This window comes from Gadus morhua, chromosome 14, assembly GCF_902167405.1.
Source record: "Gadus morhua chromosome 14, gadMor3.0, whole genome shotgun sequence".
Lineage (NCBI taxonomy): Eukaryota > Metazoa > Chordata > Actinopteri > Gadiformes > Gadidae > Gadus > Gadus morhua.
In genome coordinates, this window is record NC_044061.1 from 17,595,347 (window position 1) to 17,610,691 (window position 15,345).

At 42.3% G+C, this 15,345-nt stretch overlaps 1 protein-coding gene across 1 annotated transcript; it reads right to left on the reverse strand.

Annotated features, from left to right (window-relative positions):
• Positions 1–1,704: 1,704 nt before the first annotated feature.
• Positions 1,705–14,991, reverse strand: bbs4 (Bardet-Biedl syndrome 4). Its single transcript, XM_030377653.1, has 16 exons — positions 14,904–14,991; positions 14,304–14,346; positions 12,264–12,343; positions 11,254–11,317; positions 10,917–11,028; positions 10,676–10,748; positions 9,913–9,966; positions 9,689–9,816; positions 8,798–8,852; positions 8,586–8,654; positions 8,282–8,434; positions 5,974–6,145; positions 4,407–4,476; positions 3,776–3,920; positions 3,242–3,446; positions 1,705–2,398 (listed from the first exon to the last, which is right to left on the reverse strand). Exons 1-16 carry the CDS (start codon positions 14,946–14,948, stop codon positions 2,235–2,237), a joined length of 1,632 nt encoding a protein of 543 aa, XP_030233513.1. The 5' UTR covers positions 14,949–14,991; the 3' UTR covers positions 1,705–2,234.
• Positions 14,992–15,345: the final 354 nt, after the last annotated feature.

Here is a 15,345-nt window from a genome sequence, read left to right on the forward strand (position 1 = left end):
CACAAAGTTAATAACTTCAAATAAAAGTTTACACAATATCTCCTGCTATTTCAACAGACCAAAAACCGTGGCTGCATTGTTTTCAAAGTAATCATAGCAACCACTCCTGATTAAATATGGTTGCAGTCTCAGCCACAACAACAGATATGGCAACAAGAGAAGCTTCCATGTTACACCAACAAGGCAACAGCGCTTCATGTACGGCTTGCAACTGTTTTTAGTACTGATGGCCTTCCACCTTTCGAAACACAGTATTCTAGAATAACTGCCAGTTCCAATTTGGTGCAAGGGTCTCAAACCATTCCCTGGACTCAGACATACCCGGCTGTTTTATGAGGAATTATCATGGCCATTTTCACACGACTTTTTATCATAGGACAAAAACAGGTGTCACTTGTTACACTTAGGCCCAATCCCATTTCTACCCCTTCCCCCTTCCCCTTGTTTTGAAGGGGGAAGGGGATGGGGTAAGGGGAAGGGGTAAGGATAAGGCGTAAGGGGTAGAAATGGGATTGGGCCTTACTATTGGTCTACTCCGTTTATGTACCATGTACAAGTTGTTCAATTAAAAATAAATAAAAGTAGCAAGCCCATAATTAGTAACATCACTATTTATGGTAAAAAGGTCTAAGACTAACTAGCTTGAGGTTCTACAAACTGTTCACTCGGGGTAAACATCTCTGGTGTTGTTTACTATGAATGAAGATGTGCGTGTGCTTTACCATCAGCACTGACATCCCTTGGCAAACCAAATCAACACCATTAGAAATATCGGTATGAAGTGAGCACACTTGTCTATTGCATTGGCATAACCATGGCAAAGCCATCAAATGTTGCAAAAATATTACATTCTATACATATTGACTCCTATGAGGTACATCTCAAGAAGAAACGGAAAGGTAATGTATCGATTTATAAAATAACTTATAAAGGCATTGAAATCCAATTTATTTGTTTTTATATACAAGCTGTGCAAGAGGTCATATTATCAAAGTTAAGTGGCACTAAACAATGTTAATGTCCAGTGAGACATCTGAAAGGAAACCATGAGATGCCATGGTTAACTGAAGGGGTGAATCCATTCTTACCATGTTTCATGTGTGGCTGCAATGAGTTAAATCAAAGGCCCAGGTCGAATCATTGAGTCTCAACAACCCATCCTAAGAGCAGTAGCCTACAACTCAACCTCAAGCATTTCAACTATGCCAAGGCTATTAGTATCCAAGATTCTTGACTGACATTTTTGCAAACCATGCAGCACCGTTCCCAGATTTTCCCATATTCTAAATCATGTTTTGCATACTGTTGAATCATTAACATCGAAAGTCTGTATTAAAGCATACTTATTTTTTACCATCATTTCCTGCAAAACCATAATATCTTTATCAATTGAAAGATGTTGAATTTAAACAATCAAAATAAACGATAAGCCACCGTCCTTTATGTTTCTTCGCCAGAGATAATTACGCTGGCGCGCAAATCAGATGATGTGCAAGATGGATTGACCAAACAAATCATTTGGTTAGATTGGTCAGAATTGAGCCAGAAGCAGCCCAAAGAAGAAAAGAAAACTAAATGAAACAGGCCATTACATTGGTACAATGACCGATACAGGTACTATTAATTAACAGATTATTCTGAATCAACACTGCCTCCTCTTGGACACTCTTTTGATTAGGAACAAATGGAACGTTGTATTTTTTTCAACTATTTATTGCAATAAATTATTACTATGTATAGACAACAATTATTCATATATATGAGCATGAACTTGGCCTTTACAATTATTTACATAGTTCACAAAAAGATGACAATATTAAAATAAACCCATGGTGGGTTGTAAATAAATAAAAGACTGGTCATAGGGACAACCAGTGATTCCAAACCCTATTTCGCAAATACTGAAACGTGGCAAAGCATAATCTTCACTTGAAGTCTAATCACATCCTGACCTTCTATGTGAATGGAGCTGAAATTCTTAAGAAACATCTTTGAATGGGTTTTTGTGATCAGCCGCTCATAGACTTATTTTTACTGAAATCATAATAGCAAGACTTGATATAAATGACTTAAAACAATCACAGAATCCATCCATAAAATATATAATGTGCTCTAAAGAAGACAAAAAAATGACAAGGAAACTAAAATGGATGAGCTGCGTCTGGGCTTTGCGGGAGCATGAAGGAAAGGGCATGAGCTGCCGAGAGGGAGGCAAGGATTTGGCCGGCGAAGGATTAATCCACCTCCTCCATCTTGGCTTTACTCTTGGAGGTCTGGAGTTTGGGGGCCTCAGGGGTCTCCTGGAGTTCAGGAGGGCCAGGGGGGTCGCTGGGTGTGCCGGGGGCGTTCTCTGTGTAAGGCTCAGGCTCAAGAGGCATCGATGGACCCCTGTTGGCTCCTACAATCACACAACACCGTCAGGCTCATGAGGCCATTCATTTGGAATGGTATAGGCGTCGATGTATTGGATCGATTTTGTGGCGTGTATCTCCACTTTAGACATTTCTTTCATGTTGTTATTTCAAACTGCAGATCTTCATGATGCTGCGTCAGCTGGGAGCATCCCTGCCGTAACACTTGTCCTTACTCATGTCCTTACCCATAACCTTACTTATATCATTAAATGCGAGTTACATTAAGCCATAATTTGTCCAGTCCGCAAAATGTAAAAAATAAAATAAAAAGTATGTTATAATAGCTCATTAAACACAAAGATTATTTTTAATAAACCAGAGCAGTGTCAAGTGGCTGAACCGGGCAGCGGCTTAATATAGTCAACTAGTAGATACCGCTTTCATAGTTCCTTTATGCTGCTGCCATTGTTGACAGCGCAAGAAAGGGAGGGCAGTTCCAGAGGCTACGCTCCATTGAAGTGGAACCCTCACCACCTGCTTTACAGTGTGCAGAGTACCGAGGGCCTGCTAAGAACTGCACAATAGAATATTTTTGGCCGCGTCTGACATCTCAGTGAGAGGACCGTAGTGACAGTTCTTTTCTCTTGACAAAGTGAGAACAAAGCAATATATATAAGCAATAAATGCTAAAAGCAGATATACAAATGATCAACGAGGCCATGAAAAATGTATCCTTTCAAAAACCAAGTGGGGTGCACCAGATTAAAACACAGTAGATGAACCTGCATCGTGTCTAAACAAACAGGCAGCAACGGCTCTGCACAGGAGCTAGCGGCACAGTCCTAATGACTGCTCCCCCAACGCCTCCCCCCTGGCAGTGGACCCACCTGCTGAGAGCTGGATCTTTTTGTTGTAGCTGGCGGCCGAGGACATGGCCTGGCCCAGGGCCTGGTTGGTGCCAAGGGGGGCCCCGGGGTTCTTGGTGGCGGCTGCTGAGCGGGGTTTGGTCTTGGTGTCTGCGGGCGGTCGTGTCCACACCGGGCTCTCTGCCACCTGCAGGGCGGCCCCCATCTTCTGAGCCATGTCCACCAGCTGTCAGTGGAGCCCACAGCGGGGAACGGGACAAAGAGAGGGGCAGAGCGAGAGCGCTGTTTAATCTCTTATTCGGAGGACGGTTTATGAGTTTGTCATGGAATAGAAAATGCAATCCCCATTAAAATGTGCACTGCCATGGGCACTTTACAGTAAGTAAAACAATAAAAAAATAAGTGGATTGGAAGGATAATGCCTCTTGCTGAAGGATCTATTTTTGTGGCCAGGGAAAGCTGAGGGCTGGAATGAGCGACCCCTCCAGATGCCCCAGTGAAACATAGAGACCTACTAAAGAACAACGTAAAGAGAGGGGGCTCGTCTCTACGCACCTCAGGATCAAACTCCACAGTGCTGCTGGCCTCCCGCAGCCCGCTAGCCTTCCTCTCCATCTCCTGGTACTGCAGCAGGGCTCCCTTCTTGTCTCCCTGGTTGTAGAGCAGCACGGCAAAGTTCAGGTTGACCAAGGGGTTGGACCTGAGGCGGGACCACACAGAACATCACAGAGACATGATGTCGGGACATGATGCGTGCTTGGCTGGACGCTAGGTTGGGCTTTTTGAATATAGCCAATGCCTACAGGAGATCAGCGCTTTGAAATCATTCAACTTGTATTTGAGTTAAAAAAATTAAGATAGTCGTTTTTTGTTTAGATTATGTCGTTTAAAAAATGTGTCAACCAAAGCTATGATCTGATGGGACACGGTACACAAAGATTGTTGGAACTTTGAGCGCAGTTCCAAGTTGGAGGATACGATCTGTCCATTACGCCCCTGGGTAGCGTCAACGCTAGGTTGGGCCTCAGCGCTCAAATCTGTAGGGAAACATTGGCAACACTGGCAATTCTGACATGCTCCTGTCTTCAAATAAGTTCACAGCATAAGGATTCTAAACATATATTCCAGACATATCTGAGGTCACTGTTAACCGCTCTAATGGAGTTCTAACGGTGTGGTTGCTCACCTGTCGAGAGACACTGCTTGCTGGTAGGACCTGGTGGCGTTCTCTACGTCATCCAGATTTGTAAGGGCAACTGGGGAGAGGTTACCCAATGCACACAAGTATTACAGCACGGCATTCAACTAAATGGACACACTTAGAAAGGAGTCAGAAAGTGTTTGCCATCATACCATAGTCATTATAAGGACAACTTTTGATGACTATTGCTAGTTTGCTGCCATTGAATGTTTAGAATCAATCAACCATATAACACTGAAATAAATAAAATGGTAATGAGGCCCTTTTAAACAACTACATGAAATCCAACACTTCTCAATGGGGGAGAAACGTAGGAAGGGAGGGAGGAGAGTGGAAGGTTTTTAATTGCTTTAAGAGAGGAGAGAGGGAGCTTTAATTGGACCATTCCAATTAGAAACACTTAACCAGGCGTACCTATTGCAGGCTTACACGGTGTGGAAGTGAACCACACCAGTATACTATTGGTTAAGTTAAGCCACCCTACATTCCAACAGAAAAGCTGTGGAGGTTACATTGAGAGATATATTCATTACATTTGGATGTTAAGTTAATTATTCACTAGTATCCCTAGATCAGGGATGGGCAACTTTCATGATAAAGAGGGCCAACATTTTTCATCATCAATGTGCGCACTTCAACTAATCGGAATTGAGGGAAGTTACAAAATGATAAAAAATAAATAATTATATATTGATACAACGGGGGGCCTAAATCCAGCGATCTGATTGATTCCTAACTGTTGTATAATGAGCGTATACATAACTGCTATGACGCCCGATCATTTTATGAAAGTTTGCATATCACTCCGCGCCTGAAAGTAGAAACAGTTACAAAGTAAAACATATGTTGGATGATGGAGAGGGCGTAAATGTTGTTACTCCGGGAGTGAGCAAGGCGATGGAGAGACTAACGAAAGCTTAGGCACACAGTGAGTGAACTGCTCCATAGGATAAATTGCTGGCGAACCGCTCTAGCCGAGCCTTCTCTCGGAGGGACGCTAAAGTGTGTTGCATAGCGACTAGTGTGTCTATGACTTTCGTTTTGCCATGATAGTAACCGTTGTATAAAAGCTTCTGTCAATGGTATGTGCTCATTATACCACTGTGAAGGGGGTCGCCGGCCCTCCGCTGCGCGTCGGGGCCGGACAACGCCCCTTAACAGTGGTATAATGAGCACATACCACAGCCTGTCTTGATCTATTGCTTAAATATATATATATATATATATATATATATATATATATATATATATATATATATATATATATATATATATATATATATATGTCTGTATCATTGGCAGCTGGTGATAACATTTGTGGGTGGAGTGTAGTCATGGACTGGTCTGGGAGTCCTCCCTCAGAAAATTTTAAAATTGGTAGATGTGATTTCCTGTATTCTGGTGCATTTTGGTTAATTGAACCAACATACATTAATGTGACAGCTGTTTAGCGGGGAAAGAGCGGGAGGGACTCCCAGTAGATAAAGGATATCCGTTTCCGTTCCATGATTAAGATAAAGCACTCTTAGTTCATAACCCTCTCTTAGCCCACCTGCCAGCAGCATGTAGAGCTCCCCAAAGCGCGGGTTGAGGTTGGCGGCCGCGCTGAGGAAGTGGAATGCAGAGGCGTACTGCTGCATGGTGAGGTGCACCAAGCCCAGGTTGTAGAGAACCTTCCAGTCAAACGGGGACAGGTAGTGGGCTCTCTTCAAGCAGCTGATGGCCTGTGGTTAGAATGAACCAGTTAATATTACTTTCATAATCAAAGTAATCGATTTTTACAAAAGGCCCAGCAGTGTTCATTGCAAAGTTAGACCTGTTAAAGGGATATTGGCAGGTTCCCTTAACCTCAGGGGCTTCGGATATTTCAGCTTTTGTACCGCCTGACATTTACTGCAGTACACCGTAATGACCTTTTGCATGAGGAATGCAACCCCTTCCTTTTCAGCGTCTGATGCACTTGGTGTTGGGGGACGTGCCCTGTTGCAATGTGTATCTTGATGATGTGGTGGTGTGCTCCGACACCTGGGCCGACCATCTAGCCACTTTTGATGGTGTTCCAGTGGCTTGTGGAGGCCTCTTTGACCCTAAATCTTGGGACGTGTGAGTTTGGTAAGGCTACTGTCACGTATCTGGGAAAGGTGAACAGGTGGGCTCATGGACAGGTCCGTCCAGTGGACGCTAAAGTCACCGCTGTGGTGTTCTATCCGGTTCCTACGACCAGACGTGAACTCCGTTGGTTTCTGGGTATGACACTCGCACTAAATTGTGTAACCCTGCTGTGCCTTTTGCATGGAACGATGAGTCGCAACTTGTCTTCGGTGCTGCTAAGTCTCTTCTCTGCAGTGCCCCTGTCCTTGCTGCACCTAACTTCCCTCTTCCGTTCAGGTTAGAGGTTTAGCCACTGCTTCTGGAGTCGGTACTGTGCTGCTGCAGGACGGAGGGGGAGATGTGTGCCATAGCGAACTGAGTGCCGTTGTGGATGTGATCTCGTGGAGCTGGTAGTAAGCCACTACTGTTTGATAGTGTGGTTACACTGGTTAGTATTAGTCGTGTTTTGTTTTGTGCTTTCCCTTTTTGGGAAAGTGGTTCTTAGTTCTTTGAGACGTCACAAAACCTTATGGCTAACCTTTACCTCTGTCTGAGGCCAAATACCATTTCTACCCCTTACCCCTTCCCTTTGTTTTGAAGGGAGAAGGGGAAGGAGGGAGGGGTAGAAATTTCTACATTTCTACGGCATAATGCCGCGTTTCCACTGCAGGGTGCGGTACGGTTCGGTTCGCCTCAGTCCGGTAGGGAGGGGGCGGTATAGCCCAGCTCAGTTCCGAGGTCGCGTTTCCACCGCCGACAGTACCCTTTATGGTAGGCCGTGAACATCGTAGACAACGTCTTACTCCCCAAGAATGCAGTGGAACGTCTCCACCTCCTTGTTCGCCCAAGCAAGTGTTTTACGCGACATGTTCATTGTAAAGAATAATACCTCGAGGCTACTGTTTGTTTGTTTTTATCCCCACGTCGCCCGGAAGTGACGATTATGTCGACCAATCAACGGAGCGGGTGTGTAGCTCGAATTTTCAGGCAGTCTCAGTACCCCAACGGAGGAGTACTGAAGACCAGGGCAAAACGAGTAAGGCTCAGTCCGCCCACTTTTGGCGGTGGAAACGCAATCCGTACCGCACCTTTGCGAACCGAACCGTACCGCACCCTGCAGTGGAAACGCGCCATTAGCCTCCCTTGTACCAAAAACAAAATATCCTTTGCTACTCTCCTGATCCCCCCCCTGGATACTTATTGGGGTCGTAACAATGAGACTATATTTTATTCCATCCATTTGAAAGAATTAAATATTATCAAGGTCTTTCATTGACATTGCATCAAAAACAAACTTGTCATGTTATGACGATTTGAAGATAAATTAACGAAGGGAAGATATTGACCAAATACTAGCTAACCAAAGCGACTTACAATAAGTGCATTCAAACACGAAAGATAAAACCTAAATATGATGAATACCTATTTGCTTCAAATAAGCAAATTGTTTTAAGTTATGCATTTGCGAAAAAATATAATTATAACAGATTTGTTGTCATTCAGCAAGGGATTTAAGCACCTTTACCCTAACCAGCATGCCCTCTTCCTCTCGCAATAATTATTCACACATTGCTCCAAGACAGGTTTGATATATTTGTGAAATTACAAATTTGAAGTTGCACACAACTCCAGAGGCCACCAACATCATTGAAATACTTCCATTGAATGTTGGCTACCCTGACACGCTCTGCTGACTAAACCAGTGATGGTCATAGCTCTGCTTTGAAGATACAGGGTGCATGTACAACAGGAAAAGAAGAAACACTCACAGCCACGTATTTCTTCTTGCCGAAGAAGCACATGCCAATGTTGTTCCAGAGGGGGGGGCTCTCGGGCACGGCACAGGCAGCCACACGGTATTTGTTCATGGCCACATCAAAGTCTCCGTGAGTCTGCATCATGCTACCTGCAGCAAGGATGGCCTAGGAAGGAACAGTGTTTAGAAGAAGGAACCTCCCTTTGGGAAAACCACTTGATTGTAGACACATTTCACCCAATAGGCTTGAGACTGGAGAAAGAATGCAATGAATGGCAACAAGAAAAGGGGCTATATCAATGTGATGAAGAGCATACTGTATAGTTGTTTGGATCGTAGGTCAAAGCATTTCCAAGGTGTTCAAAAGCTTTTTGGTATTTTCCAAGCTGAGGAGAAAATAAAGAGACTGTAAATATAATTAAAATAAATCACGCATGATCCTGCCTCTCAAAAAGTCAAGCATCTACATACGTTGTCTGTTGGCCAATGAAATGATTCATTTTCTACATCAATTTACAGCTTTTCCCACCTGAAGATACAGCAGGCCAAGCGTCGTCAGCAAGTCTGTGTTTTCTGGGGAGAACCTGCATCAACGGCATTAACACATCAGAAGTGGAAAGAGTGACTTTGGATCGCTGTACACAATTACACTAAGTACCTGTGCTAAGTATCAAGTCAACACAGGCAGAAGAGGGGCCCAATCGTTTGCTGCTTACTCAATCTGGGGCTTGATTCAGCAGTGCATATTGCATAGTATTAATTATGACCTGTGGGGGGTGGATCTCCACAGTGTAGTGAATAAGAGGGCTCCCGGGGAGTTCTGAGAGGGTGCACAGCGGTGTCCTTCATTAGAATTACTGCACGTGTAGGGGCATTTGATTAATTAATTTACCCCCTACAGGAGATAGTCATAATGAGTCTCGTTGCAGAATCTTGGCACAGTGATTTTCTTATTTACATCTTTGCTCGCTGATTACAATAATCAACACAAGAACAAAACCGACTTTTAGAAGGCACTGCAAACTTTTAAGTGAACCGAAAGAGGACTCCAACGTAGAGTCTGATCCATTTAAGGGAAGAACTGAATATTGGAATGTACCTCGAGGGGTGAAAAAATATAGTATATACAAGTCAAAATATCAAATTAATTGGAGCAACGGTGATAATTGGGATCATTGCTTTGAAATATTGCTTTCTGCCTTTTGCCTCAAGACTACCATTCACTAGCAGCAATTCAAACATATCAAGCAAATGCATTCAGAGGTTGCTCTAAGAATGATGATGTTAAAAGCAGGTAATTTTTTCTCCAAGGGACTGGTAATATGCCCTTTTTTTTTTTAAAGGCCTGTTCAATTTAATACTCTGAGGCCGAGCACCACCACTTAACATCTGGCATATGTTGCCGCAAAGCTGTACTCACTCCACTGCGCTTTGGTACAGCTCAACGGCTTTGTCCACCTCCCCAGCCAGCAAGTGCACCTTCCCCAGAGTCAGGAATGTCCTGTCATGCTTGCTCAACTGCAGGGCTGCGTTCAGATGCTCCTGAGCCTGAGAGAGAGAAAGAGAGAGGACTAAAAGCTATGGCCATCTCTAATGGGATGGACCTTCACAAGAACAGAGGGTGGCAAAGGTTGGTATACTCACATGTTTGAAATCCTTTATGAAGGAGTAGCACACTCCCAGATTATGGCTGATCTCCTGGTGGGAAGAGGAGGGCCAAATCATTCATGGGGAGATGGCTAGCACGGACAGTATGACAGCGGGATATAAAAAATCATTGCTGTAGGAGCAAGTGTCTCTGAGTTTGGGACGATTTCTTTAGTATGCAAAACAGATCATAACTTTCGAGATAATAGTACGCATAAAGTTGCTCCACTGTGGGGGAATGGAGTTTTCCATTACTATACTAACTAAAACTTCAATTTTATCAGATTATGTTTCAAATCAACATTAAATATAGGATACTGGGCAAAGCAAGGTAGTGCTGCTGGCTGAAGATACAGTCGCCATCTGCTTAACAATAATCTTGATATGATTTAGAATCCATAACCAGGTTAGTGAAGTAGCTATGTTGGCAAGAATAAGTTGGAAGAAGAAATTAGAATAACTTCTCACCATCCTTTCGATAACATTTTACAATAAGGGTATATTTATTGACATTAGCTAATGCCGTAATAAGTGTAATTAAATAGTACTAGCATAGTGGTTAGGGTTAGTGGGTTAGGGTTAACCCCTTACCCTCAAAATGTATAAATTAATACCGTAGTTAATATGAACACCATTAGTACGTCCCTTTTTAGTTTTATTTAAATACGCTCCTTTTGTAATTTTACAATTGAAAATAGCCCTTCATCCACTCTCCCATAACACATAACACCAACTAATGAATAGAACTATGGTTCCTTACCCAATCTTTCTCATTGAGCCTGGCAGCCTCATGATAGACCTCGATGGCCGCTTTGTGCTTCCCAAGCAGAAAGCTAGTGGAAGAAAACAAACAACAGGCCGTATATAAATTCATAGGCGTGACGCACTCATTCACAACACTCTCAAAAAAGCAGCGTGTTGTCAAATTGACCTTTAATTCTTAAATGGTCAGTGGCAAAAAAATAAAGCCTTGCTTATTGACATTCTGTGAGGAGACTCACAGGGATCTGGCCACTTGTTTGAGGTTGTCGGCGTTGGTTGGACTAAGGATGGCACAGCTCTGAAACAGCTCAAGGGACTGCTGGATCTTCCCCTCCAGCCGTAGGATTAACGCTCAGGGAAAGAAAATGAACATTTATTTTTCCTTTGTGAATTGAAGGGGGGGCGAATCCGATTCATTAAAACTAAACAGAAGAACCACGGGTGGTCAACAATGCATATGTTAGAGGAAAGTGTGTGAGGGAGCTAAATTGCACTTGAATCTTTTTCATCTCTTCCATTTGGCTGGTGCATGCCTAGTCTGTACAGAGGAGTGTTGATTGAGAAATCTTGTCCTACCTTGCACATATATGGCATATTCACACATCGCATTGGTTTCCTGCAGCTGGTCTTTGATGATGGCCTGGGTCCACAACAGAATTGAGATAAACGTTTAAAGAGTAAAGTAATCAAATCATAAATACTGGACTTCTTCTATTTGGGGCTCTTTAAGTCAATCCATTAGAATGGTTAAACAAATGATGGAATACATTTATAGGCTGGCAACGTATTTTAATGATGAATAATAGTGTAGGAGCTTCTTTCAGACCATCCCATAGATATCTGTAAAGTTCGAAAGCTTAAATGTCTAGCTTGATAGCTTAAGCAATTGGTCGGTCTAGCCTTGTGGAAGACTCTGTTCATGCACAATGAGTGCAACAAAATTAAATAATCGGACAGGCTTATTACAAGCCTGTGGCAGCTACAGATATTGAGCATTTCATTTATTGATTGCCGTCAGGATGTTAAGTGAATTTCAACAAATATGACAAAAATGCTTCTGAAAGAAATGGCCCTAGGTTTAAAATCACTAATGTGGGAGCTTTCCGTTAAAGTATTAAATATGCATTGCATTGTGCTGTAAGCACTGTTCTCTATTCAGTTTAAGTCGGTTCCAACAAACCACGGATCTAGACAAGGGGGCTTATTATTGACGAGGGGTAGGAGAAGTATTTGCTGTTTGGCCAGCGCCTCAGATTTTGTAGCTATTTCTAGAAGTTTACTTTTGAGTGAATGTCTGTTTGCCAGGGTCAGCAATCTGCATGGCTACCCAGAGTGCCGTAAGGTATCGTAAAGTATCTTAAACAGCCCTCGGACAGGCATGGAAAAAAACAAGGGCCTTGAACTAAAGACCTCTCAGGTGGGAGAAAGCCTGGTCTCTTACAAATAAAAGGGTTGTCAAAGGCGTATCCGGACGCAAATCCTTCAACATCCTTGCGTTGCATGAAGGGGTCAACCTGGCCGAAACTAAGCATCTACCTCAGCAAGTGACAGGAACAAGATGGAGGGGGAGGAGAGAAGCTGCTCACCTTACAGGTCTCATAGTCTTTGCGGATATAGTGTAGGTGAATGAGCCAGTTCCTTCTCTCCAAGATAGGAAGCTCTGGGGCTGAGGAATTGGATTGTTTTGTGTTAAACCTTGAATCTACTCCTCCGAACTATTGTATATATTTTTATTTTCTCTAAAATCATTTTGACCTTGGAGGATATAGCACATTTTTTATTTGACAGCAAAACAGATTATTCAGGTACTCCTCAGCTTGACGGTAAGCTTTTTCAGTTTCTGTTCAGCATTGAGGTCTCTTATTGCTCATGCATGTTAACATATTCATGTTACCTAGGCAACAATGTCTCCAGCCAACAAGGGGTTTGCGTCTACAAACATAATGCATATAGACAGACATAAGAAAGCAAGCTCGGGTGGAATGAGGATCAATTCAATACAAAGCTTTAGGTTTAAGACTGAGGTAGAACCAGAGTGGTCCAAGCCATTCGTATGACAGTACGATATGATATCCTGTAAGGCAGCGATTGGAATTCTGGTTTGATCCTGGTAATCCTGTTATCTTCCGCCTTCTACTTTTCTCCGAAGGCCAAAAGGAAAAAAAGGATTTGTGTGTGAAGTCACAACGTGGGCTTTGAATTTCCTGCTCACTCTGGAAAACATTGTTAATGACATTCTGGTGTAAAATTATACAGTTAGCCTTTAGCGCTCATGTCAGGGTTCCTTTGCTTCTAAAACAACAAATTTGGCCTAATGATTTATGCATCTGCTTCATATAAGTCGCCGGCCATCTCTGACTGAGGAACTGCAAATTCCCCACACTTTATTTTGCCACATCAAGATGTAGAGCGGCCCTATTTTCAGTGACTTAATCGGCTTTCCCTCCTGCTGAGGCAGTAATAATATCCTTGTCTCTTGGTTTCAGCTGTGGCCCCTTGGCACTCCAAAAGCCACGTAGAGAAACTAAAGCTGGGCAGATTTGTGGGATGAGGGTGGTTCTGGGAAGGGCGTGTCTATGTGACATGTATCCCTGCCATTGTGAAAGGAGAGCGGATGGAAACAAAGGGTGAGGAGCACAGCATGAAGCCCGCCGCATAAAGCCCTGTAGACAGAAATACTATTTCATCGTAAAAATGGCAGAGTCTGCTCATCGTGGTGTACGATTTTGCTAACGCTATAAAAAAGATTTGCCTTCTGAGGTCTTTTAAGCATCTGTTTAAAAGAGGATGAGAGCAGAGGAGAGCCATGCTGAGATCAAAAGACACATGGAACGTGTGATGAAATGAAATTATGTTGGATTCCAAAAAGTATTGCCGCAAGACTTAGCATGTAGAAGACGAAACGATGAGGGGGTTCATCTTTACTCAACTCAAAGATCACAGTGCTCCAAAAAAATATATCAAGAACATATTTTGCATGTGTTTGAATACCAAACACATTATTAATAAAGTGTAGTCTACATAGTTGAACACTTCAATAACAAAAGAAATCTTCAATGTAAACTCCACCATCAACCGTTTGAGGGGAACAGAGAAGGCAAGGCAACAAAAAATACAACACTCATGGGAAACACAGAATGTACCGATAAAAGGCATACAGAGTGTAGTCAACCAAGTTCCACATTGTATACAAATATAACGTATGCACAAATATAATTATGATATGATAGTCTGATAGTCTATGATAGTACAGATAAGATTTCAACATGTGATGAATATGAAGGCATGCTTAGGCTACACAATACTTATGCAAAGTGGATGTAACGCATATGGGTGCAAACATAGACGCAAAGGCTATACAATACTTAAGTGGAAGTAAGTGGAAAGAAGGGCGATATCGCCCTCTGCAGGAAACGCTTTCAGTATGTACGTTTAACAATATTGTATTGGGTTCAGGTTTGTATGAAACATTCATATAAACCATTACTCTGTGAGATGCTTTAATTTAAGATGTAACTTAAGTACTAATTGAATGCAAAAAAGCTGAACAAAAACAAGGCAGTAGCACATCATTTTATGATACAGGCATACGCATTAATATATTTAAGCTTAAACATATGTCCTACCTTTAGGGGCGCGTCGTTTCTTGGGCTCAGTAGCGATAGGGAGCTGCCACAAAAAAATCATAAAAGTAAATTAATAAGTAAACTTAAACATTAGCCCTCAAGATTTACTTTCATGACATTGCCATTACATTCAAAAAGTTTCCCGTGGGATTGTTTGGGAGAAGGAAAACAACACACCAGATTCTTTAACTAAACGCTTATATGGGTATCTAAATAAGCTTGTGTCATGTGTATTTTTCACAGTGGGTCTAAACATATACATGTAGCTCAAAAGCTTCGACACAAACATAGATGCAACGTTAGTACCTTAGGTTATATAACATTAAAGCATGTGAAGTGAATAGCTAGTTGCTTACTACTACTGACAGATGGACCAGTGGCCTCAAACGGTAATCGAGCAACTGGGAGATTATAGGCTGTGCAAAGTGAGTTAGCTGCATTAGCCACGATTGAAGAGGAATTGCGGTAACAACTGCTAAAATATATGAGCTGATATGAGATATCATATGTTAACACTAGTAACCCGTTTTATGGGAACAACCGACAACTGAATTTAAAAGTAATTTTAATTGTTTACGAGACACTCAGTTTAGCACTTACTGCAGATTCATTCTCTTCCTCCGCCATCTTGACTGCAGAGACCATAAGCGAGAAGCGGTTGTCATGGTGACATCCGTGGGAGGAGGGTCTTGAGATGTTCCCTTCTTCTCTGATTGGCCACAGGCTGTTCCATCTATAACAAACATCCAAGCTAAACGAGGGATAGGAAAAGCAGTAACGAAACACCTTTTTTTTCTATTACATTTGAAATGGGTCTGTTTCATTATTTGTTTGAGAAATAACGTTCAAACAAAGTGGCAACTCAATTTGACTGAAGTAAACTGTTGCTTCGATATGATTAACGCAGGAAGCTATTCGTGAAGGTTAATTTACAAATAAGTAGGACGATTTAATTTAGTCAGTTGCATTCTGTATTGAAAGAACGTTAAAATATTTCTCAGTTCAATGTTAATCTATGTCTCAACCTATAAATCATTGTGTC

Excerpts from the sequence above, each read along its gene's own strand:
- bbs4 (XM_030377653.1), bottom strand. The coding sequence starts at position 14,948 with ATGGTCTCTGCAGTCAAGATGGCGGAGGAAGAGAATGAATCTGCA. Across the intron at positions 11,029-11,253 it reads ATATGCCATATATGTGCAAG|CGTTAATCCTACGGCTGGAG; the intron begins GTAGGACAAGAT and ends TCTTTCCCTGAG. Across the intron at positions 4,477-5,973 it reads GCTCTACATGCTGCTGGCAG|TTGCCCTTACAAATCTGGAT; the intron begins GTGGGCTAAGAG and ends ACCTCTCCCCAG.